General features: G+C 38.9%; 1 protein-coding gene across 1 annotated transcript in view; it reads left to right on the top strand.

Annotated features, from left to right (window-relative positions):
• Positions 1-24,527, top strand: part of slit2 (slit homolog 2 (Drosophila)) — a 462,208-nt gene that overhangs the window by 258,299 nt on the left and 179,382 nt on the right. Inside the window, exons 6-9 of the mRNA XM_060825295.1 lie at positions 8,325-8,396; positions 10,668-10,739; positions 12,181-12,344; positions 14,753-14,897. Coding sequence (XP_060681278.1) covers positions 8,325-8,396; positions 10,668-10,739; positions 12,181-12,344; positions 14,753-14,897 — 453 coding nt within the window. The remainder of the gene's footprint in view (positions 1-8,324; positions 8,397-10,667; positions 10,740-12,180; positions 12,345-14,752; positions 14,898-24,527) is intronic.

Raw genomic sequence — 24,527 nt, 5'->3', positions numbered from 1 at the left:
TGTCATGATGTCATGTAACTATCCTAAACATATACTGTCTGTCTGGCATGGAACCTATACAATAGCATGACAGCCTATACCTCTCCCTTGGTGTACCGATTCATTCAGTTTATACTCATCCTTTGTCATGTCATTAATACATTCTATATCATTCTTCGAAGGATTCTTTTCTGCTCAGTGTTGCCTTAAGGTTTGCAGGGTTCACTGTCATCATTATTCAGTACAGTCTCTTTCTCTTAAAGTCCTCTGAGTCACCAACATCTTCTTTTCTGTTTTGAGAAAGTGATGCTGGTTATCACTACTACTATGTTGTGGCAGGGGTACACCATACTGTTGCTGTCTGTTGTCACACCTCTGCTTATCATGTTATGTCTAATTAGAATATGAAGTTTCCTAGGTTGTTGCAACTCATTGCAGATTCCATGAACATGACCTGCATTACCACAGAGTTTGTTAAAAGAAGCACACTAGCCTCAGCTCTCTCTTCTCCAGACTTCTTCTTTACTTTGACCAAAACCCCATTTATTCATGCAGTGATGATATTTACTGAAATCAATCAAGTTTTAACCTTTCAGAGCTATATAGTGCAGCGTACAACAATGGACCCAGACATTCAGCTAAGTCTGAGATCAATAGGCCCCACTGAAGAGAGTGGGGAAGGGTCATTTTGGATAGAGCAGATAGGAATGACACATTTTGGTGTAAGGCTTCCGATTGCCATTGAGGAGTTGGGAAACCTTCCCCCATCCTTTAATGACCAGTGGGCTGCAGGGTTAAACCTGCCAGAATACATGTTGAGAACATGCCTCTTCCACTGCTGGTTAAGTTGGAGCAGTGATGACATGTGGCCCTTAGTTGGGTGGTATTTGTCCACAGTTAGATAGGTGATCCATCCAGTGCCTCCCTGGACAACCGTAAAGTTGAGACAGAGTGGGTGGGCCCTAAGCTTACAGGGCTACCCGCATGTTTTCCTGCCTGTGGGTGACCTGTAAGATTCAACCTCTGTACCTCTGAGTTTCTTGCCTGAAACTCTGCCCCTTGTTTATGTTACCTGTCCCTGTTACAATCAAGGCCTTCACTCCAGGTGACACAGTGGCTCAGTGGTTAGCACTGCTGCCTCACAGCACCATGGACCTGCGTGCGATTCCAGCCTCAGGCAATTGTCTGTGTGGAGCTTACACATTCTCTCTGTGTCTGCTTGGGTTTCCTCTGGGTGCTACAGTTTCCTCTCACAGTCCAAGCATGTGCAGGTTAGGTGGATTGGCCAAGCTAAATTGCCCCATAGTGTCCAGGGATGTGAATGCTAGGTGGGTTAGCCATGGGAAATGTAGGATTAGGGTGGGTGCGTGGGTCGAGGTGGGATGTTATTTGGAGGGTCAGTGTGAACTTGATGGGCCAAATGGCTTGCTTCTACACTGTAGGGATTCTATGATTCAAGTGAAAACAAATTGCATTTGAATCCTGCCAAATCGGTACTAATGCTTTTTTGAAAACGTAGGATGGCAATTCCTTTCTCTTTTGTTCATCTGGTAATGCTGTTGCTATGGTGTTACAATATTTATATTTAGTAATTTGCCGTATTTCAACGAGTGCCTAGTAGGTATCAGGAGTAAGATTCCTTTGCTTCTCCTTCCCCAAGACATACTTAAGAAGTTATAGATTGAGACACAGGAGCGAAAGCCTCTTGTGTTAAATAGAGAGAGATATTTTAAAGGCCAATTTAGAAAATTTACTTTAGTCAATAGCTATGAGGTATGAGTGAAATATTTTGCAAGAAATATAATGATGGTGGTGGTGCATTTAGCGAATTCAAACTCAGCTTTTGGCTCATACTGAGTGTCTCACTGCAATGCTACTTTTCAGACACTTATTTCACTATCAGCACATACATTCCTGAAGCCTTATTTTGTCTTTTAATCCATGATCAAACTAGTGCTTTATTGAAGGTGTGGTTATTGAATATGACAATAGTAGATGGGTTTATTATAATACCTTAAGTTATAACCAAAATAACTTAAGTTAATTATTTTTTCTTTTGGCTTTTTGTATTTCTTTGGCGCATTGTCTTTGCTCTAGTGAAGTGCAACGATTCTTCCTTGTTAAAGATGTATGTGGCCTAAAGCATTCAGGTTCCCAGCTCATCCCCTTTTTGAGGATCACTGAAAGAGGATGAAAAATCTCCTTGTTGCCAATAACTTACTTCCACGTTTGCCCTAGAGATTTTCTGATAACATTCTGTAAGAGTCTTAGATGAATGAACATGAATGAAGTGTATGACATTTTTTGTCACAGATACCTTTTCCCTTTCGACTAAACAAATGTGCCTCTTTCAGCACCACCACACTGGCAAGTTCATATTTAATGTTTCTCGAGCTCATGAAGCCTACTTCCTTGTCAGCACCTGGTCTTTGCTTCCCTCATGTCACCTCCCATCTGGTTTGTACAATTCTACAAGAGCACATTCTTTTAATTGACAGACCAATTGTTAAACTCGCAGTTTACTTATCTTATAATCTAGGCATCATTTATTTTCACTTTTGGCAATTTGATCATATCATTTGTGTTTTCACTGCCTTTCATTCTCTCACTTGTTATTGAAACTCAATAGAGGAAATGAGGGCTTCTGTTCACAGTTAGAAATGAAGCAGTTCAGTCTTAAACCAAAGCAGGACCCAGGTTTGAACATGATACTTAAGCCCCATTTATTTTAAACTGCATAGTCACATCAATGTCAGAAAACTTCCTCACCCTTACCTTTAGGATCACAATGCTAACATTTCAGTCTTCACTCTTCCACCATTTGCCATAAATCATTCTTACTCAAGGATAGACATTCTGCACGCTTCATCATTACCTTGATGAGAGATACCAGAATAAGACCTGTGAAGAAAAGTATAATTAAATGTTAAGAAATAAAGATAAGGAAAATCTGAAAAGGCGGAGATCATTTCTGATGAACTAATTTTAGAAATGCAGCAGTAATTATTTTCCCTCGAGCTGCCTGCTTAAGTACTGTGGTAGGAGAGATGATTTAAGAGTGGGGCGGGAGCTGTATCAGCACTGATTCATACAGTGCCTGCTGAGGAAAATGAGATATATACCAAGATGCAATTCAGCCTTCTTGAAATTAACCCACAGACTGCATTAGGCAAATTTGATGGTATTATGAGATTTTCCAATTTGTCAAGTAACAATTTCTCTTTTGCGTTTTGTCAGGAGTCCAGTTTGCGCCATCATAGTAATTTCAATTGCCTTGATAAATTAAGCTTGAGGTTAAAGAATAATGTTATAGATAGCTCTTATAACATAAAATATAAAAAAGCTATTAGCCAAATGATTAATAAAGATGCCTTTTAAAAGAATCAAGTTCTTTAAAATTAGATACCAATCTCTCACCTTGAGAAAGAGACAAGAAATTAAAGGATGCTTCAGAAAATGATGGGACAGTCTTAATTCTGGTTATTTTCTAATATTGATAAGAATGTGCTTGAAGGTTATTGGGAATATGCTACCAGGCAGTTCAGAACCTGCCTCTCAGGCAGAAAGTTGGAATCCATCAGAAAAACTATTGGCAACTTTCTCTTTGGCTGTTTCATCCTCATTCTTCCTTTCACCTTCTTTCTTACACACACACATATCTCTCTCATCCTCTGCTTGCTCTCTTTCTTTCTTTCATTCAATTTAATAGAATGAAACTCTTCCAAGATCTGTCAGAGGAATGTAAGTTTTCCAAGCAAATTATCCTTTCCAAGAGCGGCACAGTGGCTCAGTGGTTAGCTCTGATGTCTCATAGCGCCAGGGACCTGGGTTTGATTCCAGCCTCGGGCAACTGTCTATGTGGAGCTCGCACATTCTCCCAGTGTGTGCATGGGTTTCCTCCAGGTGCTCTGGTTTCCCCCCACAGTCCAACGATATGCAGCTTAGGTGAATTGGCCATGCTAAATTACCCATAGTATTCGGGAATGTGTAGGTTAGGTGCATTAGTAAGGGGTAAATGTAGAATAATAGGGTAAGGGAATGGTTTTGGGTGGGATAGTCTTCAGAGGTTCAGTTTAGACTTGTTGGGCTGAATGGCCTGTTTCCATACTCTAGGGATTCTAAGAGGGTAAAGTTGAAAATCCATTCCAGTCTGACCTAGATTGCCCTGTTTTGTCATTTCTCTCTGTTGGCATAAGGAATGACGAAACATGATTGACCAAACGGATCCATTTGTGAAGCGGTGTTTGGGTACCCTGGATGTGGATAGATTGCAGCACCACAAAGCTCTGTTCATTTAATTTACTTGAAGCTGCAATTTACTCTTCAATAAATCTTAGTTAGTACCTCAGGATGTTCATTTAAAGTGCCTCCATTAAAATGATTTGAAAACAAAATTCAGGAAAAAACAGATTGTCTGATATAATATGAGAAGCTGGACCAATCATGGAGTGGTACTGTGCAGATGCACAGGGAAAATGTCAAGGTTTAATGGATTAATTATGTGAACGAGTTTCATGATACTGGCACGCATTCCTTTGAATCATGTTATGCTGTGGTCTACTGAAAGTATTTAACAGGAGAAGTGAAAAAAGAGGGCAAGGATTAGAAAGAGACTATTTAAGAGTAAAATCAGGAAGCATTTCCACATCAAGTGCAGTGAATGTTGAGAGCTGATCATTTAAAATCATACGGTTACTACATCAGTTAACTGCAGAGTGATCTATATGTGAGAAACAGAAAAGAAAATAACTTTAAGAAGGAAACCATACATATAATTCCAATCCTGGCAATGAAGAATTTTGCACATGATACCAAAATTTGTTACCAATTGCATCAATATGCATCAGCCTTTAAAATTCAGTGATATGATATTCTTATATATTATTCTTATATTCTTTAGCTACCATGTCACTATCGCCCAGTCAGCACTATCATGGAAGTTGTAGTTCACCCCTAAGCTCACAAATAAAAAAATGCTTTCTTCATTTGTATTGCATGAGCAATTCATGCAGTATTGCTAAATTGGATTTATTGCAAATGACAATATTTGACTCTTGCTGAACCCTGTGATGTCAGCTTCTGAAATTGGTAACAGAAGTTGGCAGGGCTCAATTCAAGACGTCAGTAGTTCTGTTGAACTGCTCTTGACAAAGTAACTTAGTGATTCCAAGTGACCAAGTTAGAAGTTCCAGTAAATGAAATGAAATCAATTTAAAATATCAAAAGCTGATTGAAGTACCTTCATGACATTTTTTCCAAAGTAGCACTTTTTTTCCAAAGTGTATCAAAGTCATGACCTTCATAAAAAAAAGTTTCCCTATGAATGATGACATTATAAACTCAGAAAGGTATAATTCCAATTCCTGAGCAGGTAAATGTGTGGGGTTGATGCAGAACTAAGCCTGACTGATGAGAAAGATTCAGCTTCATGGAGATATGCAGCAGTGAATCAGACCTTTCGGTCTAACTCATCCATGCTGACCAGATATCCTCACCTAATCTAATCCCATTTGGCAGCACTTGGCCTATATCCCTCTACACCCTTCCTATTCATAATACCCATCTAGATGCCTTTTAAATGCTGTAATTGTACCAGCCTCCACCATTCCCTCTGACAACTCATTCAATAGGTCCCTTTTAAATCTTTCCCTTTCACCCTAAACCTATGCTCTCTAGTTCTGGAGTCCCCCATCCCAGAGAAAAGACCTTGTCTTTTTACCTTATCCAGGTTCCTCGTGATCTTATAAACCTCTAGAAGGTCACCCCTCAGCCTCTGATGCTCCAGGGAAAACAGCCGCAGCCTATTAAGCCTCTCCCTATAGCTCAAACCCTCCAACCCTGGCAACATCCTTGTAAATCTTTTCTGAACCCTTTCAAGTTTCACAACATGCTTCCTGTAGGAGGGAGACCAGAATTGCACGCAATATTCCAAGAGTGGCCTAACTAACGTACTGTAAAGCTGCAACATGACTTTCCAACTCCTATACTCAATGCTCTGACCAATAAAGGGAAGCATACCAAACGACTTCTTCACTATCTTATGTACCTGCAACCTCACTTTCAAGGATCTATGAACTTGCACTCGAAGGTGTCTTTGTTCAGCAACACTCCCTAGGACCTTACCATTAAGTGTATAAGTCCTGCTTTGATTTGCCTTTCCAAAATGCAGCACATTGCACTTAACTAAATTAAAATCCATCTGTCATTCCTCAGCCCATCTGATTAGTTGAGATCGAAGTAGCACAGGTATAAATGATTGGAGCCCTGGGTTAGGTGGGGTGAAATCAGCTATCATTCCCGATCCTGACAGCTCTTCAGCAGCCACTGTGTAAATGTGTAAAGCTGTGGGAATTGAATGAGGCCAATGATTCACAGAACTAGCTGTGATGGTCTCCTATATTTAGCATGGTAATGCCTATTATGTTGTTCATGGATGTAACCAAAGGTATCTATCACAAATCACAAGGAACTTGGGACAAAACTGTTTGAAACATTGGTTGGTCTCAACTGGAGTATTGCATTTAGTTCTGGAGGCACTTCCCTGCAGGAAAGATATTAAGGGCTAAGAGAGAGCACAGACAATATTCACAAAAATGGTTTCAGGGTGGAGAAATTTTAGTTAAATAGCTAGTTTACATTAATCGAAACTGTTCTCCTTGGACAAGAAAAGATTGAGAGAAGATTTGATAAAAGTATTCAATATCAAAAGACGCCTGGATAGAGTAGAGAGAGTAAGAGGGAGAAACTGTTCCCGTTGGTAGAAGGCTTGAGACCACAGAGCATACATTTATGATTAGGACACAAGGAAGTTGCAATATGAGGAAAACTATTATCACACAGTGAGTGGTTAGGATCTGGCATTGCTGTCTGCAAATTTGGTGGAGACACGGTCAATTGAGGGAATGGGATTAATACCTGAAAAAGATGATTGTGCAGACGACTGGGGAAAAGCAAGGGGAATGGCGCAAGGTGAATTGTTCCTTCAGCGAACCAGCACAGGTATGAGGTGCTTCGTGTAAAACTACGATTCTGTGATTCCACAGCATCCTTGAGAAAAGAAATAATTGCAAAAAGAAAAACACAGGAAGGTCATTTTTTTGTGAAAACTGAACGTAATTCTGTAACTTGGTTCACGAACTCCTAATCGAAAAGGCAGAATGTGACGAGAAGCATAGCATTTTTGAGCCTAGCCAGATTATTGAACCATGCGAATCTTTTTCTCAGGTCTTCACTGTTGGCTTTTATTCCCCACAGTGCCCTATTTCAAACTTTCATCTGTCAAACGCCCTTGGATTCAAAAATTAAATATATTAGTTTGGATTTAAACCACTCAATGTTATGCCCTTTAAAGACCAAAGGGCAGTTTTAATTGGAGAGCGATCCTTCTTCCTTCGACATAGTTATCTGTGTGCACTTACTTATTCAGAACAGGAAAGGTACCTTCCAAAACACTTCAAACTCATGGGAGCTTGCCATTCAGTAGCTTCAAGAAAGCAGGAAGCAGGAGTCCACCAGAAGTGACACATGTTGCCTAAGCCATAAGGAGCATCAAAGGTCAATATCCATCGTCACCTTCATTTAAGTGAAGAAAATTATCTTGATTTTCTTTGCCCAAGAAGATTAGTTTATTAAAAGACCTCAAAAAGATTGTCTTTTTTCCCCTTTCCATTCTGTGTTTGATCATGACTTTAACTACAGAGAAAATTGGATTTTACCTGCTTTGTTTCTTTGTTGACATTTAATGCTGTCCAGTTTTAGGAGATTGTTACAAAAACTGCAGTTTGAATGGAAGAAAGTGCTGGTCTTTGAGGAGGTTGGTGGAATTAGCATGCAGCTGGGTTCCTCTGATAAATGGATTCACTTAGGTCACCGAGGAGAACAGTGTGACATTAAGTGATTTACAGTCCTTTCTCTTTAATGAAATTGTTTCAGTGAGATGATGCTGAAAGCTTTTAATGGATAGCTTTCCTTGATGTAATGAAATTGTATTCCATCGGCATTTAATATAAGGTGCAGTTATTATTTATTGGAGCTTTCCAGAGCCTCAGTTGCGTGCACCTAGTCTGAGGAAAGACAAACATTTTCAAGTGGATAATACAGGGAGATAAATAAATATCAAACAGCAAAGTATTTAAGAGAGGATGGGTATGAATGTGTATGATGGTGTATGTATTTGAGCAACAGAGGGAGAGAGAGGAAAAGATTAATAGAGATGAAGATGGAGCACCTGTAAGAGCATTCATACAACAGGCCTGGTTGCAGAAAAGCCTTAAGGGAGGCTTTGTAGTACATAACACTGCTAATATTCTGCTTCTCTAAGTTTATCCTCCTAATCTATTTAACAGGCAACTGGATTACAACCAGATCAGCTGCATTGAGGATGGAGCATTCAGGGCTCTGCGTGACCTGGAAGTGCTGTGAGTACTGTTTCAATTTGTCCCTAAAGGGCAGTCCTTTGCTTAGGGATTATCCGTGCATTAGTTCCTCTCAAAGTTGCACACCTTGCAGGAAAGAAAAAGCCCTCTGTGTTAGTCTGTGAGCTAGTGAACAGTTGCACTGGATGTTAGATCAGGTTTTGTTCTATGCGTTGGAATCTGCAAAGACATTTTCATCATTATTGGACCACGTACCTGTGAGTATATATATGTACAAGATGATACCATCATAGATTAAACCTGACAGCTACAGCCTGTCAAGAAAGCTTGTTTTTAGTTGTGTGCGCGACCATGGGACAAACTGGATCACCCATTGAGACTTCAATCACCTCTTCGAGGTGCACCAGAAATGTTCACGACAGTCTGATGCTCGTTCTAAAATAAGTATTAAATAAAGTCTCAGCTGCAGTGCCTAACATCAGGAATAATTTACAGCTAACTGCTAAAAAGGTACGTAGTGGAAAAGCTTTGACCCCTTAATGCAGTAGTTGAGTCTGGTCAAGAGAAAAGCAAAGCCTTAGAGAATTTGGAGCACTTAGCACATTCTTGACATTTTTGGCCTTGGGACTCTACGCTTTACATTCTTCAGACATTTCTAGATATGTCAGGCAGCAAGGAATGGGTTCCACTTTTAACAAACATGGTGATCGCCAGATGTTCTAATCAAAGGCTGGCTCCACTATGATAGAAAAGGAGGGAGTTACACCCTGAGTAGCTGCTTGGATTTTTGGATCAACTTGATTCTTAGCTCTATTTGGAAAGATTGAGACCAGTACTTAGTTTTAGTAGCTGTTAGAGATCAAGCCAATTAATGTTAAAGCTCTTACTTCAGGGAAGCTCTTGTCAGGAAATTACACGTATCAACTAACCTCAACCCACTTGGCTTTCAAGCAGCTGATTTACAGCATGCAGTTAAAATGTCTGCTGTTTCTGCTGGGGGAAGGGGTGGTTTGCATTCGCTGTGGTTGTTAAAAGACTAGGATTTATTTTCAACAAGCTGATCCTAATGTAGTTGTCACAATGTTACTGCTATAGAAGCAACATTCAAAAACACTGTCTTTATCGCAATTGACTTATTGTCCTTTTAAACTGCAGCTAAGCTTTCTCTCTGGGAAACTATTGGTTTCCATGATAACCAGTCAAAGGAACTGACATCGGTTTTCAATCTCTTATGTCAGCAAATCAACTATAAAATGGCAACTCTGTATTATCTTTGCAGTAAACAGTAACTCTAATTACTTCAGTGACATAAACTGTAAACTGCATTGCTTAAAAAAGCTCTCCACTTTATACAGGTACGCTTTTGTCATTCATGTTCTACCTTGATCTTATGACTGTAAGCATTGTGCAAAAGTACTTTTTGTAATTGATTGTTAATGGATGAGGTCAATAGTTAACAAAGCTTAAATGGAGAGAAAATGCAAAGAGAAGGAGGTTGGATTATTTCTGGCCTTCCAGAACTATTTCCATCTGTAGGTATATTTTCCTAAAGGAACTAGAAATAAAGCTGCTTCAACTAAATGGTTGTTTACTGAGCTGTGCTTGAAGTTCTGTTCAGGAGATATTGTCCATGCATTGAGCAGATCCCTGATTTATCTTTTTGAAGTAAAAATACTAGGGCTGTTTATTGTGAGTGCAGCAATGAATAAACCACCATCCAAATGTCTCATTGTGAAGTTTACAAGTAACTGTGTTTCTGACAAAGAGACACATGGTAGTCATAATCAAAAACTAATATTTAGGGAAAATAGCAATGATTTCCACCGATTATAAAGTAAATTGTGTGTGTTTCCTTAACATGACTATAAACTATGGAAAAGAAATGGATAACAATATATGTCCTCAGAAAGTAACATTTCAATCCAGCTGGTTCATAGTTCAGTCAAGGGAAGCAGGCATTGATTGAAAGGAAAGAGCTGCTATCAGCATTTCAAAGTGATATATAGTGGAATACACAAGGGTTGTCAGTGTTGGTTGCTCCCCTCTTCCTCCTTTTCAAAGCTCACATTTCCATTCTGTTATGAAGCATGCAGTCGTGAATAATGATCTTACATCAAAAACTCGGACTTCTCCACAGAAGAAGTGGTCTGTTTATAGCTCTTTGAACTTCCCACAGAAAGAGAATACATTTATTCCTTCACATCATTAGTCAGAGACTCACAGCTACATTGACAGCAAAAAGCAATTAAAATTAAAAACGACGAGATTGATAATCTTGAAAAATCTTATATTTTACTTTTTTTTGTTTTGCAGTACCCTGAACAACAACAACATTTCCCGACTCTCAGTGGCAAGCTTCAACCACATGCCCAGGCTTAGAACCTTGTAAGTAAAAAGGAAAAAAGCGACTGCTAAGAAACCTAAGTTGTGTTATATTGTTGAGCCACAATTGCAGCAATACTATCTGAACTGGTGCAATTTCAGTGAAGCAAAATGGTGAAATACTGACAAGATTCCAAAACCTATATTAAAGTGCAGAATTTGGAACTCTTTTGTTATGTTTCATATTCTTGGTGATTGCTTCTCAAAGAATATTTAGCATAACAAATGTAAGGACATTTGTTAGAGGTAAATTAGAATTGTAGCAGATTACATGCCATACCAGAGAGATTAGCTTTCCTCTTTTGTTTCACATTTTTACTTTGACAAAAGCTAACCATGTTGCAGCAAACCCATGGACTGGAATTGTCATATTCCAAAGTACAGTATCTAATTAAAAGTGTCTGTCTAACCAGTAATCTCCTGAATGGAAAATTAGAATGCTGGATGACATTCTGAGTTTCAATGTCCATTAGAGTATATTTTGTTAGGATTGAATACTTTGACTAAAAGGTTCTGATGAAATGACATTACACAGTCGATGCAGCATTCGAGACAACATCTTGATTTATAGCTTTTGTCATCCTTTATTTTACTTTGAGGAACATGAAAGCCAGTCTGAAGTAATTTGCCTAATTTAGAGGATACATTTGTCTGATATTTTATTAATGGCAAGGTGCTTTTCGCTTGTTGGATGGGAGCCATGTTCTTGTGAAGGTCCTGTCAGGAGAAGTAGCTCATTTAATTCTTCTGCACACTGCCATTTGCGTCTTTTAATTTTAGAGATTGCTTTGAGCGCAGGTCCCAAAGGGCCAAAATCTGTTAATCCTTTTTCTGTGATTAAACAAGAAAGGAGGAAATCAGAAAAAAAAATGATATGAAAGGAGTGTTTTATATTGAGTTACTTTCTGTCTTGTTCAGCAGAAAATGAATGTCATCCGCTAAAAGGATTTTGAAGGCAGTTTTTATAGAGACTAATAATGGCAAGACTTATTGATATTTTTAATTGGGAGCCAAAGCTTCTATTAGCATTAATTTTCTTGCTGACAGTATGCTATCACTGTCGTGCAATTTGCTTTTTTTTGTCTTCTGGTTGGATTTAGTCTTCTGAATTCCATAATTAGGTTTCTGGCTTTTAGGTGTTTGCTGAGCTCGTAATCCAGTCAAGGGGGATACTTCGAATTGATTTTGTGACAACTGAGCCAACTTATATTAATTCATTAATCTGTAGTTAAAAGGCTGCTGTAATACAAATGTTGCTTAAAAAAAATTTGGAAGTATTGAAAGTGGTTCTGTCAGGGAGCCTTAAATTTACAGATGAGATTTAAAGGATTGATTCCTCATTTGTTGTCGTTATTACGCAAACCATGGATCTATGAAATGGTGCTGCACATCCTTCTTCATTCATTTCAATGTGTTAACTTTGTTCCTGGCTTTTATATTCCAGCCGACTCCATTCAAACAACCTGTACTGCGACTGCCATTTAGCATGGCTTGCTGATTGGCTGCGGCAGCGCCCTCGGGTTGGGCTGTACACTCAGTGCACAGGGCCTGGGCACCTGAGGGGCCATAATGTTGCAGAAGTACAAAAGAAGGAGTTTATTTGCTCTGGTAAGTGGCTGAAGAGGAAATATATTTTAAAAATTGATAAAAGCACATGCATGTATTGCATTAAATTGTTTAAAAAAAAGCAGACTTCATTTTTAAGGTAAAGTTGCCTCTGTGGAAAACTTAGGTGCATGTCATCTCCAGAAATAGTAAAAGTATTAAGGGCTTGAATTACTTAAGTGCTCTATAATGTACAAAATCATTTGAGTTTTTAACTGTACAGTCTTGAATTTGAAATCATCAAACTATTCATTTCAAATAAGTTTGTAACATATGCATGTTTTTTGTCATTCCTGATTGCAGCTCTATTTTGAAAAATAGTAAGTTAAATGAATGTAATAAATGATAAGATATTTAGTTCTGATCTGTTCACTAATTAATCAATGTTTCCAAATTAATGACCGAGGAGCCGAGATCTTGCAGAATATTTCAATAACTGTCATTGCCAACTGTTTATGATTGTTTTTATTCATAATGTTTTCTTGAAAAAGATACGAAGGACATTGGGCAGACAATTGCAGCGATGTCTCTCGGTGTGAAGCCTGTTGGCAAAATCTTGTTGTTTTTCAATTCTAAGATCTTTGAGTCTTTACCTGATGGGGACGTAAGAGAAAGGGGGTCTGAATTATAGTTGCAATCCTTTCAGTTCACTAATAGATCAGGAAAGATTAGCAGGTAACATACCTGGTGATGTTATAAATGATCCTTCAGCAGCTTAATTAGACGTTGTCTTCATTCAGGAAACTAGATGTGAAATCTTTTTGTTTCCTTGCACAGAATCACAGTCCACTTGCATGATATTCTTTGAACAATCATCTTGAGTACTAGATTATTTTCCTCTTTTTTTTTAAATTAAGCCTAAAGATACTCTGTTATGGCACTTTTAAGGTCAGGTATTGAACTTGAAGCCTCCAAGAAACATTTGTCATTCTTCAGCAATTTTGAAAGAACTGAGTGCATTATATTAATCTCAATGCGTTTTATTATTTTTTCCATGCTTACCAGATGAGAATAAAGGCAAGTTTACTTTTGTTTGTATTTTACTAATTGTTAGATATTGGTAGCATTGTGAGATGGTAAGAATTGCCATCTGATATCTAGACTTCTATCTAGTTGTAGAGCATTTTTTAACAGTCCCCTTTAGTCAATTTTAAGTCTTGCATGTGTCAAATAATTGGGTTTGTTTTCTTCATTGTCTGCACTGTCACACAATTTTTGTTCTTTCATAAAACTGAAAAATGTAAATAACGGAGGATGCAGTTGGTGAATTGAATGGAGATAATCCAATGGAGGTGGCTGGGTCGATGTTCTAACCCATGAGCTTAAAGTGTTCTTTTCAGCATCTGAACCTGAGAGTTATTAATTCCTTTCTGTTTCATTGAGAAGTATCATTATGTAGGAGGATGCATTTTTGTTGCACTTACATTGTATCAGAAGATGTTCCTGAATCAGTGCTGAGATAAATTGAATCAAGTGTTTCGCCGCTAACAGTTATATCAGCTATTTTTATTATCTTCCACTTGGTATCAGTTTCTCAGGTGTAGCCCCAAATATTTCACACCAATCCACAAGCTTGTCTGAAGTAGACAAACACCAGGTAGGACCAGATGTAAAATAATGTAAATGGGATTCTTGGAACATTTCTACCTCAGGGTTACATGTCAGGGTTTTTTTTTAGGTTCTAGCACATATATTCATTGAATCATCATTTTCATGCATAGTTCTTGTTGCATTCTCTGGCTGTTAGAGATGGAATTAAATTTTCAGGACTTGACATTGGGTTTTATGCTCAATTGACTTGTAAGTTTTAAGTAACAATTTCTGTTAGAGATAGTATTCATGTTGAAACATTATTTGCTAAGTAATTGTTGCATCCATTTAACCTGAGTGTGTTGTTTAATCAATATGAAGTAATGTACTGGAAAAAGTAAATGTGTCTCACTGGGGTTGTTGCAATTACTTTAGTATCATCTGTTTAGCTGGATACTCTGGAGTTCTGATTAGAATGTTTCACTCACCACCCCATTAATAATATAAAGCACAGGCTATATGTTAGAAATGTGGCCATGGTTACAGATTCATATGTTTGTCTAAGTCATGGTTAAAGCTTTCATATGCTGTTTTTACATAAGTTCTGCCTGAACAATAGGGATAACGTATACATGCCTCATCACACTTACTTGATTTTAAAGAGTAATCAGTCATTTAAGTTTTATTTGAATGTTATTGCAGTTGACCTTTCATGTCTGATTCAGCCAGTTCCACTTCTTGAGGCATTGTGAAGTGATGTAATTCATTTCAAATTTGGCATGTGAATTATTTAATGTGGTGTAGCTCACTTTTTAGGATGGAGAAATTCATAAAAACTCCAGTTCCTGATGATGTAATTGCTCTCCTCCTTGCTCCTGTAGGTCATCAGAGTTTAACAACGCAATCCTGCAGTGTCCATTCAAAGTCTTGTCCATCGGTCTGCACATGTAGCAACAGTATTGTGGATTGTCGTGGCAAAGGTCTGACCGAGATATCGAGCAAGCTTCCAGAGAGCATCACGGAAATGTAAGCTCTTACTTTCTTTATATCCTTTGCATTGTAATTGCCTCACAATAATCAGATGCGCAGTTAGAGCAGTAGATGCTGTTTTGATTATTTGTGAAATTCAGATATATTCTCTTGCACAATGAGGTAGAAAGGCCCGCTTTGGTAGAAGATTTGCTCAGTTTTATCAGAGAGGTCTGAGCTTATCCCAAAACTGAATTGTTCATAGACATAAAAATAACTTGAACATGTAAACTAATCGTTAAAGGGATATCTATTATATAAAATGTGGCTTGGGGAAAGTGGTTTTGATGACAACTTTCGATCTTTACATTCTGGGCGATAAATCTGGTAAAGTGAATTGAAATCAACACAATAAAAATCAGGTAGATTATTTAGTTGGCAGCAGGTGAATGCATTCCACTAGGTTACCGCTCAGGCATTGAAGATAGAAACCTTCCTTTTCTAATGCCTGTATCTTCATAAGGTTACGTAATGATTGAAATCTTCAAAGTTAAAGGTGTCACACAGTGAACTACACAATAACTGGTATTTTGTATCAGCCTGATACTGCAGCATCTGACTGTAATCATTCATACTCCATTCTGACATAGTCTTCAGCTTTTTTATCATTCAATAGCTTTCACGATCAAAACATCGCGTGTGAAGTATTGAAGTTATTTCACAGATATGCTTCCTGCCTGCTCCTCAGAGTAAAAGTAATCCACATATCCTGGTAACACTAAGACAAAAGCAAAGTACTGCAAACGTTGAAGATCTGAGATGAAAGCAGATTCAACGCATTCCTGCTGACAAAACTTGCAGCATAGAGTGCTAGATGTTTGAATTCCTAATACCCCAGCAAGAAACCAGCAGCTCCTGTTGGTGTCAGATCAAGAGTTAGAACTCTGCTGGCCTCAGGTGGGTGAGCCTCAGTCCACTGGTTGGAAACTGGACAGTCATCCTACAAACATTCCCTGAGCACCTCCGTTCCAGTGCTGCCCTACTGTGGATTGCTTCACAATCGGTCGCTGTGCTTTTAGTTGGTGCTGACCTAAGTCTAGAACTGTCCCACCTTCCAAACATCAAGCCCTTCACGCTTCAACCTCTGTTTCATTCAGGTGATCCTTAAAACTTAGTTCTGTAATGAGACATCTGCCCATGTAGCCAGTAATGCGGCTTGCTGTCAATTTTTACTTATGACTGAGAATGTGAAGCTTCATGTCAGGTCTCTCTATGTTAAAGGCACTCTGCAAGTGCAATTTTTTATTATTACCTTTCTCCACTATTCAACTAAACATATGCTTTGGGAAAATTGTCTGTTTTAATGAGATGACGAGAATTACTTTCACACTGATTGATTGCCACCATTGACTTTCCCTCCTCTGCCCCCACTTAGAGTTGAATAAAAGGATTACCATGCACCATGTAGAAGCCCCAATTCTGCTTAACTGGCTCCCCCTGTGACTGTTGGATTCTTAATTATTTTGAGACTGGCCATTCATCCCCATGTGAGGGAAGGTCTCATCTCTATGAGCTGCTGTCAATCACTTGCCTGAGGCAGCTCTCTTGTCCCAGTCAGGTGCGGTGGTCATTGCTAGGATTGAAAAAAGGGCTGTGATGTCAGTGAAACCCAGATGAAGGTAGGTGTGGGGTTCCATCAGGGCCAGCCCGCAGAGTCCCAGGAAGGGAGATGGAATCCTGAGATGGGCAAGGCGTGGGTGGAGATGAAAGGGGTGAGTAAGAAGAGAGTGTTATGGTAATTCAATGGGCACCAAGAGCCTAAAAAATGAGGGACCCAACCTTGCTTGGACACCAGATTGCAAGGTTTCACAAAGCCACATGGACACTTGTCAACAGCTACTACGACATGGTAAAGTTCCAGTGGTAGCAGGAGGATTGGTTGATGGGCAAGTGGGCTGCTTCATGCACCTTCATCAGTGGTAAAACTACCAAGGTTTGCATGCTCAATTTTGTACCACCTCACACTCTTCCCCCCTCCCCAGAGGGTAACAAAGTTCTACCCACAGTGGTATCACTCCAGCTTCAACAGATTCTGTGGGTTCAGGTGAAGAAAATCTTTCTTAGTGGCTGGTATTTCCAAAAATGATCTGTTTGATACATGGAGTTGTTAAGTGAATGCCTTGATGGTGCCATGAATAATGTTAGCGCAAGTACGGAGAGAGGTTTTGTTGGAAGCTGCAGATTTTGTGATATGAAATAATGTCATTTCTCTTACTTCATGTGCATAGTGATTGTTGTTTTGTTCATGTTGCATTAATGGAATCTTCCAGTATGACCTTATGTTACTTGATTTACAGCATACACTATTCCAGTTTTTAACAATCACAACCAAATTCCAAAACCCTTGTAATTTATGTCTGTGAGTTGAGAAGGAAATGAAGATGAGCTGTTTGAAGAGGTCAAGTAATTTAGCTTCAATAAATATGCAGACAGAACTAAAAAAAATGTTTACAATGCCTCTCCTCATCAAAACTAGTCACATCTCAGAATTTTACCTGAGAAATCCAAACAGAAAATAAGATGATTAGGAAAATGTGATACATGCATTTGTTACTGATGGCCTCCTTTGAAAGAGCAGAGCCAAGCGCAAACAGCTTGACAGAAAAATGAAAGGCATAATTAGATTTTCTTTCACCGAGGCTCAGAGAATTCCCTCCTCTTTTAGTTTTAAATAGTGCATAAAGGATACCTGGTTAAAATTCTTCTCGTATGTTCTCTCTAAGGTTATGACTAATAAAGAAGTTGGTTGAATAGAGTCTGTAAATCCATCTAAATCACTTTGAAAAATAATGAAGGTCCCTGAATCCTCCTTGTCTCCCAGCATTTCCTGTTTTGGTGCCTGTTTGACCTTGTATAACCCCGGTGTAAACCTCAGTCAGATACAATGACATATATGGATAGCTGTCATTCATTGGTTCATGAAAGTGATTCTATTGTTAAATAGGCTGTTCAGAAAATCGACTTAAATGTTGAAATTATTTATTTCAGAGTACAGAGGCTTTCATAGCATGGCTGTAATAAATAGGATGTAATAAACCCCACACCTCCACTCACATCCCTAATATACAGGTTTCAAATAGCTTCTTGTGACAGGGTTTGGAACCTGCACTCACAATGTCTGAGTGGTTCACAATGATGAGTATTATAGAGGGAGGCCATTCTGCCAATCCAATGTATCCATCCACTATGACCCAACCCCACCCCTCATAGCATCTTGAATTACTCTAGTGCTTTTGTTTCAGCTGACCAGCTCGGAAAATGATTCCAGAATTTGATTAGTGTTTGTGAAGAATATCAGTTTTGAACCTCTGTCTTACCAGTTCTATCTTTTGCTCCTTATTTGGCAGTAAGGACTTAATTTGTCTCACTTGAAATAATGCCCAGGGTTAACTTTTCTGTTCCATTTTGTATCTGATGCTTCCATAAAGCATCTTCTGTCATTTGCTTTATTTGAAGGATGAACAGACTGCATTTTTAAAAATCTTTCCCCAGAATTCAAGTCTCAGGAACTGGCTTTATTGTTTTCTGCAGTTCTTCCAGGGCCCGGATGTTTTCCTGAATCCTGTTGACAGAATTGAATGCAGTATTCAGGGGGCGTGCTGGCCTGGGTACTATACAGCTTCAGCACCATGTCCTCAGTTTCCTCTGCATATACTGTATACCATTCCTACTCTGGGAACAGAATATTTAACAGAAATTTGAGTATGGAGGTCAACCAGATTGGGTAATTTTCCATCCAGTCAAACCCTTGCATCTGAATTCTTAATAGAAAGTAATAGAAATATATACATGTAAAATTTGGCACAATAGCTTTTTATTCTGATTTCTGCTTTATCATGACCACATTTCAGATTTCTTTCGGCATCTTCCCATATGAGTTAATTGATCCTGTGGAAGACCAAAAAGAGAATAGCGCTGATGATGTTATGCTGTCCCTGCTAATGTTAGAAAGATAAAACTATTTTCCTGACATTATTAGATACCTGTGTCAAGCCAAACTAATAGCTTGATTTTGGTAATGAACACAGTGGTGCAGAAGTTGTGAAGCGATTTCGGACTATGACCATCAGTTTGAGGGTAAAATGTTATGTCCAAATTTGTTGTAATATCTCTCATCCTCGAGTCCTGTCTGATACTCTTGCAGCTCTAGATCTGGAAGTTTCCAGTATCATACAGTGGTTTGCTTATTTATTCCTCTGTTCTAAGAAAATCACTGCATGGCATTTCTACAGTAGGAGATTGCACCCCTATGTCAGGAAGCTGTACTTTCAGCTCAGAGGTTATAATAAATTCCCACTGCCATTTAACAATCTGCCTTCACTTTGCTCACACATGCTTTTGCAATTTACTGTGCAGAAAGGCTGGCAGAATGTGAACAAGTTGTTAGTTTGCAGTATGACATGTGCAGATGTTGGTCATACACAGGTCTAAAACTGACACTGTACTTAATCTATTATATGGAACTCTTGAGATTCAAAACATGGAAATGTTCAAGCTTAGACATGATATGATTTATAAGATTTACCAAAATGATAAAAACAAGTCTGTGTGGTAAGAATTTACAGAAAATAAATTTCCTGCATTTTTCTGCATTTGCAGTGAACAGTGCGTAGCCTTAGTATGAGTGTTTTACTGCAATGAGCTCTCAAATACAAACACTTCTCTCCTTTCTGATGTGATTCCAATGTTGACATGGTGAAGAAAGCTTACTTTTAGTGGAGTCTGATGCTGTCTGAAAATCCAGTGTGAACTTGACTTATAACGTCAAATCCGATGTTGATCTGAGTTCACTTCATTCCAATTGACTGAATCTTTTTGTTCAAGAAATATAATGGCCTAGCTGATATGTCAACATCACAGCATCCTACTTCATTCCTTCAGAGTAACTTATCTCCATTACAATGAAATGTTTACAAATGCATGATCATTAAGACTTGAAATTTATATAGGACATCAAACTTCTTCCTGACCACAAAGAATCTTTTATTCCAACACCAGAAATCCTACCAAACTGACATCCCAAAACTTAGGAGAAAGAGAGGACTGCAGATGCTGGGGATCAGAGCTTAAAAATGTGTTGCTGGAAAAGCACAGCAGGTCAGGCAGCATCAAAGGAGAAAGAGAATCGACGTTTCGGGCATAAGCCCTTCTTCAGAAATGGCTTCTTCAAGCCCTTCTCCCAAGACTTTTGTTCTTCCCAAAATAAATCATCATGAGTTTAGCACCAGCCATCTTGTTAGTCTCTGGTATTGAAGAATTCCTGTACTTGGCCAACATTCCCACCTCAACATTTTTTTTAATCAATTCACAGGATTGAGTGTCACTGACTAGGTCAGTATTTATTGTCCATTCTTAATTGAGTTAAGTTACTTAATTAAGAATCAACCACATTACTATGGGTCTAGAGTTATGTATCGTCCAGACCAGCTAAGGATGGCAGTTTCCTTCCCTAAAGAACATTGCTGAACCAAATGGGTTTTTCCAACAAAAGATTCAAGTTCATCATTAGCCACTTTTTTTGTAATTGAATACAAATCCCACAGTCTGCTGTGGCAGGATCATTATCTGAGTCTCTGGATTAACAGTCCAGCAATAATACCACCAGGCCTCTGCCTCTCTTTTTGTGACTCTACCTTGCATCCTCCTGCACTATTCGCCCAAGCTACCCCATTTGTCCTCTACTATCATCCTCTTCTTCATAGAATCTTGGAATGGAAGGGGATATTTGGCTCATTGTACCTGCATCAGTACTTTGAAAGAGTTTTCAATTAGTCCTACACACTTGGTCTTACCACACGGTCCAAAAATATTTTCACTTCGCATGTGTATCCAGGTTCCTTTGAAAAATATTATTGAAACCACTTCAACCCCCTTTCATCCAGTCTCTTCTGGATCTTAACAATTTGCTGCAGATTATCCTCAGTTTCCCACAACTGTTGTTGCTAATTACCTTAAATCTGTGCCCGCTGGTCGTGCCTTTCTTCCTGCTTGTGAATTGACTATTATATAGATTCTTATTGTCTAGAGGAATTAAGGGCTACGGGGAGAACGTTGGTAAGTGGAGTTGAAATGCCCATCAGCCATGATTGAATGGCGGAGTGGACTCGATGGGCCGAATGGCCTTACTTCCACTCCAATGTCTTATGGTCTTATGGACTATTATCAAATTTACTAATTGTGATTTTTTTTCAATATCTTCCACTCTTAGTTACTTGTTTTGGTCTATTTAGTGGGCGGCACGGTGGCACAGTGGTTAGCACTGCTGCCTCATAGCGCCTGTAGACCCGGGTTCAATTCCCGACTCAGGCGACTGACTGTGTGGAGTTTGCACGTTCTCCCCGTGTCTGCGTGGGTTTCCTCCGGGTGCTCCGGTTTCCTCCCACAGTCACAAAGATGTGCGGGTCAGGTGAATTGGCCATGCTAAATTGCCCGTAGTGTTAGGTAAGGGGTAAATGTAGGGGTATGGGTGGGTTGCGCTTCGGCGGGTCGGTGTGGACTTGTTGGGCCGAAGGGCCTGTTTCCACACTGTAAGTCTAATCTAATCTAATTATTGTGAAATGAACATGTGTCATGGGATTCTGGGCTGAAACTATCACACATGGAGCCTTTACTGTAAAATGAAAATAGGAAATGCTGGAAACAGTCATGTCAGTAATCATCTATGTGGAGAATTAACAAGTTGAAATCACAGATAAAATCCTTCATGAAAATGGAATAAAAAAAACAGGAATGAAACACACACATGCAAACAAGCTCATCTGTACAAACACACAGTTAACACACAATCACCCTTACTCAATTACACAGATGATTGCTTACCCTCAAGCATGTACCTACATCTACATTTGCACACATACACCAAGAAATAGAGTAACTTAAAAGGAGAACAGGAGTTGATTGAATGGCTGGCATAAATATAACAGAAGATGATAGATAGAAATGTAACAAAATAAATTTGCCTTAATCCTCTTCTTTCCTGTTTCCTATCTCTGTCAGTGTTACTGCTTTCATCTTAGCAATTTATGGAAATTGTGCCCACACTGCTAAAATATATCACAAATGCCAGCTTCTTCAGGCATATTCAAGACATTGGTATCAATATACTTCAGGAAAATCAATATTGAAAGCAACATTTTTTAACGTTATGCAATTATGCTTCTTACCTGATAAGGGATAGTAATATTTTATAAAATATAAAATGCCTGAAGAACTGAGCACAATATCAAGTAGAAATCATCTATATGGACTTCAGTAAGGTGTTCAACAAAGTTGCACGTGATAGACTGGTTAGCAAGGTTATATATCATGGAATAAAGGCAGAGCTAACCGTTTGGATAGGGAACAGACTTGAAGATAGAAGACAGAGGGTGGTGGTGAAGGGTTGCTTTTCAGACTGGAGGCATGTGACCAGTGGTGTGCCACAAGGATCGGTGCTGGGTCCACTACTTTCCATCATTTATATAAATGATTTGGATGTGAGCATAAGAGGTATAGTTAGTAAGTTTTCAGATGACACCAAATTCCAGGTGTAGTGGAGAGTAAAGAAGGTTACCTCAGAATATAATGAGATCTTGATTGGATGGGCCACTGGGTTGAGGAGTGGAAGGTGGAGTTTAATTTAGATAAATGTGAGATGTTGCATTTTTGAAAGGCAAATCAGAGGAGGACTTATCCACTTAAAAGTGTTGCTGAACAAAGAGACTTGGAGTGCAGGTTCATAGCTCCTTGAAAGTGGAGTCGCAGTTAGATAGGATAGTGAAGAAGGTGTTGTGTATGGTTTCTTTAACTGAACAGAGCATTGAATACAGGATATAGGAGGTCATGTTGCGGCTGTACTGTCCATTGGTTAGACAAGTTTTGGAATACTGTGTGAAAATCTGGTCTCCCGGCTATAGGAACGATGTTGTGAAATTAGAAAAGGTTGAGGAAAGGTTTACAAGAATATTGTCAGGATTGAAGGGTTTGAGTTATAGGGAGAGGTTGAATAGGCTGGGGCTCTTTTCCCTGGAGCGTTGAAGGCTGAGGGGTGACCTTATAGTGGTTCATAATATCATGAAGGGCTTGGATAGGGTAAATAGACAAGGTCTTTTCCCCAGGATAGGGAGTCCAGAACTAGAGGGGATAGGTTTAGGGTGAATCAGAAAAGATTTAGAGGGGACCTAAGGGACAATTTTTTCACACAGAGGATGGTGCACGTGTGAAATGAGCTGCCAGAGAAAATGGCTGAGGCTGGTACAATTACAACATTTAAAAGGCATCTGTATGGGTGTATGAATAGGAAGGGTTTCAAGGGATATGGGCCAAGTGCTGGCAATGGGACTAAATTAGGATAGGATATCAGATCGGCATGGACAAGTTGGACCAAAGGGTCTGTTTCCCTGCTGTACATCTCTATGATTCTATGAAATCAGAATAAAAGAAAAGACAAACTTACATTTCCATAGTGATTTTATAACCACTGGGCATCCCAAAGCACTCTACGGACAGTGAAATCCTACTGAAATAAAAACAGGAAATGTTGAAAATACTCATCAGATCTGACAGCATCTGTTGAGAGAGAAACAGACTTAAGGTTTTGACTCAAGTATGACTCTTATTCAGTAGTTTTGAAATATAGTCATTGTTGTAACATAGGAAATACTGCAAGCTTCTACAAACATCAAAGAAAACTGATCAGGTAATCTGTTACTTGAGAGATGAATATTGATCAGGAGATATGGGATAACCATCTACCCACTGAGAATACCAAGATGCTCAATTTAAACTCTCATCCAAAAGAAGTGCACTACTCCTGAAATGGCAAACTTTTTTTTTGTCTGGAGGTCCTGGTCTTGAACCTATACGCAATGGAATTGGAGGAAATATTACTGCCAACTGAGCCACTGTTGTCAGTAGAGTTTTAAGCGTTTGATTTACTACGTGATTAGTTCCTGCTCTTGGCCAAAAGCACTCAGAACTGAAGTAAGGCACTCAAAGTGGAAAGCCTGCGGATGAGCAGAGGATTATCTACACACACCTCATGACCTAATAAAGAGGCAGCCTAATGAGTTATCTTGTCCATGCCAGCTAATGGTTTCTGTTTCATAAACCATCTCAAACTGTCATCCATTTTCTGTACAACAAGATGTGCTTGGAACAGACTCAAAGCTTAAGCTGAAATGATTGATTGTTGAAATAATGTCCAATAAAGTAGAGTACATGCAAGGCAAACCTGGAAATGTGTTTTGCCAGCAGAACGCAATCTGTACATTTTTATCGTAAATACTTCTTCCTAGATTGGTCTGGCAGCTAATTTAATTCTGTGGCAAATTAATAAACCTGTTTGCAGCTATTCAGTGGATTTCAGGAAACTGACTAATATCATTTAGAATTGATGTTTTCCAGATGTTTTACATGCAGGCATTGAAATTAAATCAAAAACTTTTTCACAAAAGTAAGTATAAAAGTGCAGGAGTATAAAAGTCTTTGGTGGAGAATGATCCTTAAATGTGCATTTGTCGGTGGAAATCAGACACGTTCCTTAGCCCTCATTCAGTTTGCAAGATCTGAAATTGGATCGAACAATGTTTACATCTGAAGCTGTCTTCAGGTTGTTAAAATCTCATGTAAATTTCCATCACATCCTGG

The sequence above is a fragment of the Hemiscyllium ocellatum genome, chromosome 1 (genome assembly GCF_020745735.1).
Source record: "Hemiscyllium ocellatum isolate sHemOce1 chromosome 1, sHemOce1.pat.X.cur, whole genome shotgun sequence".
NCBI lineage: Eukaryota > Metazoa > Chordata > Chondrichthyes > Orectolobiformes > Hemiscylliidae > Hemiscyllium > Hemiscyllium ocellatum.
Note: the sequence above shows the minus strand (reverse complement) of the source record. Positions and strands in the feature narration are given on the sequence as shown.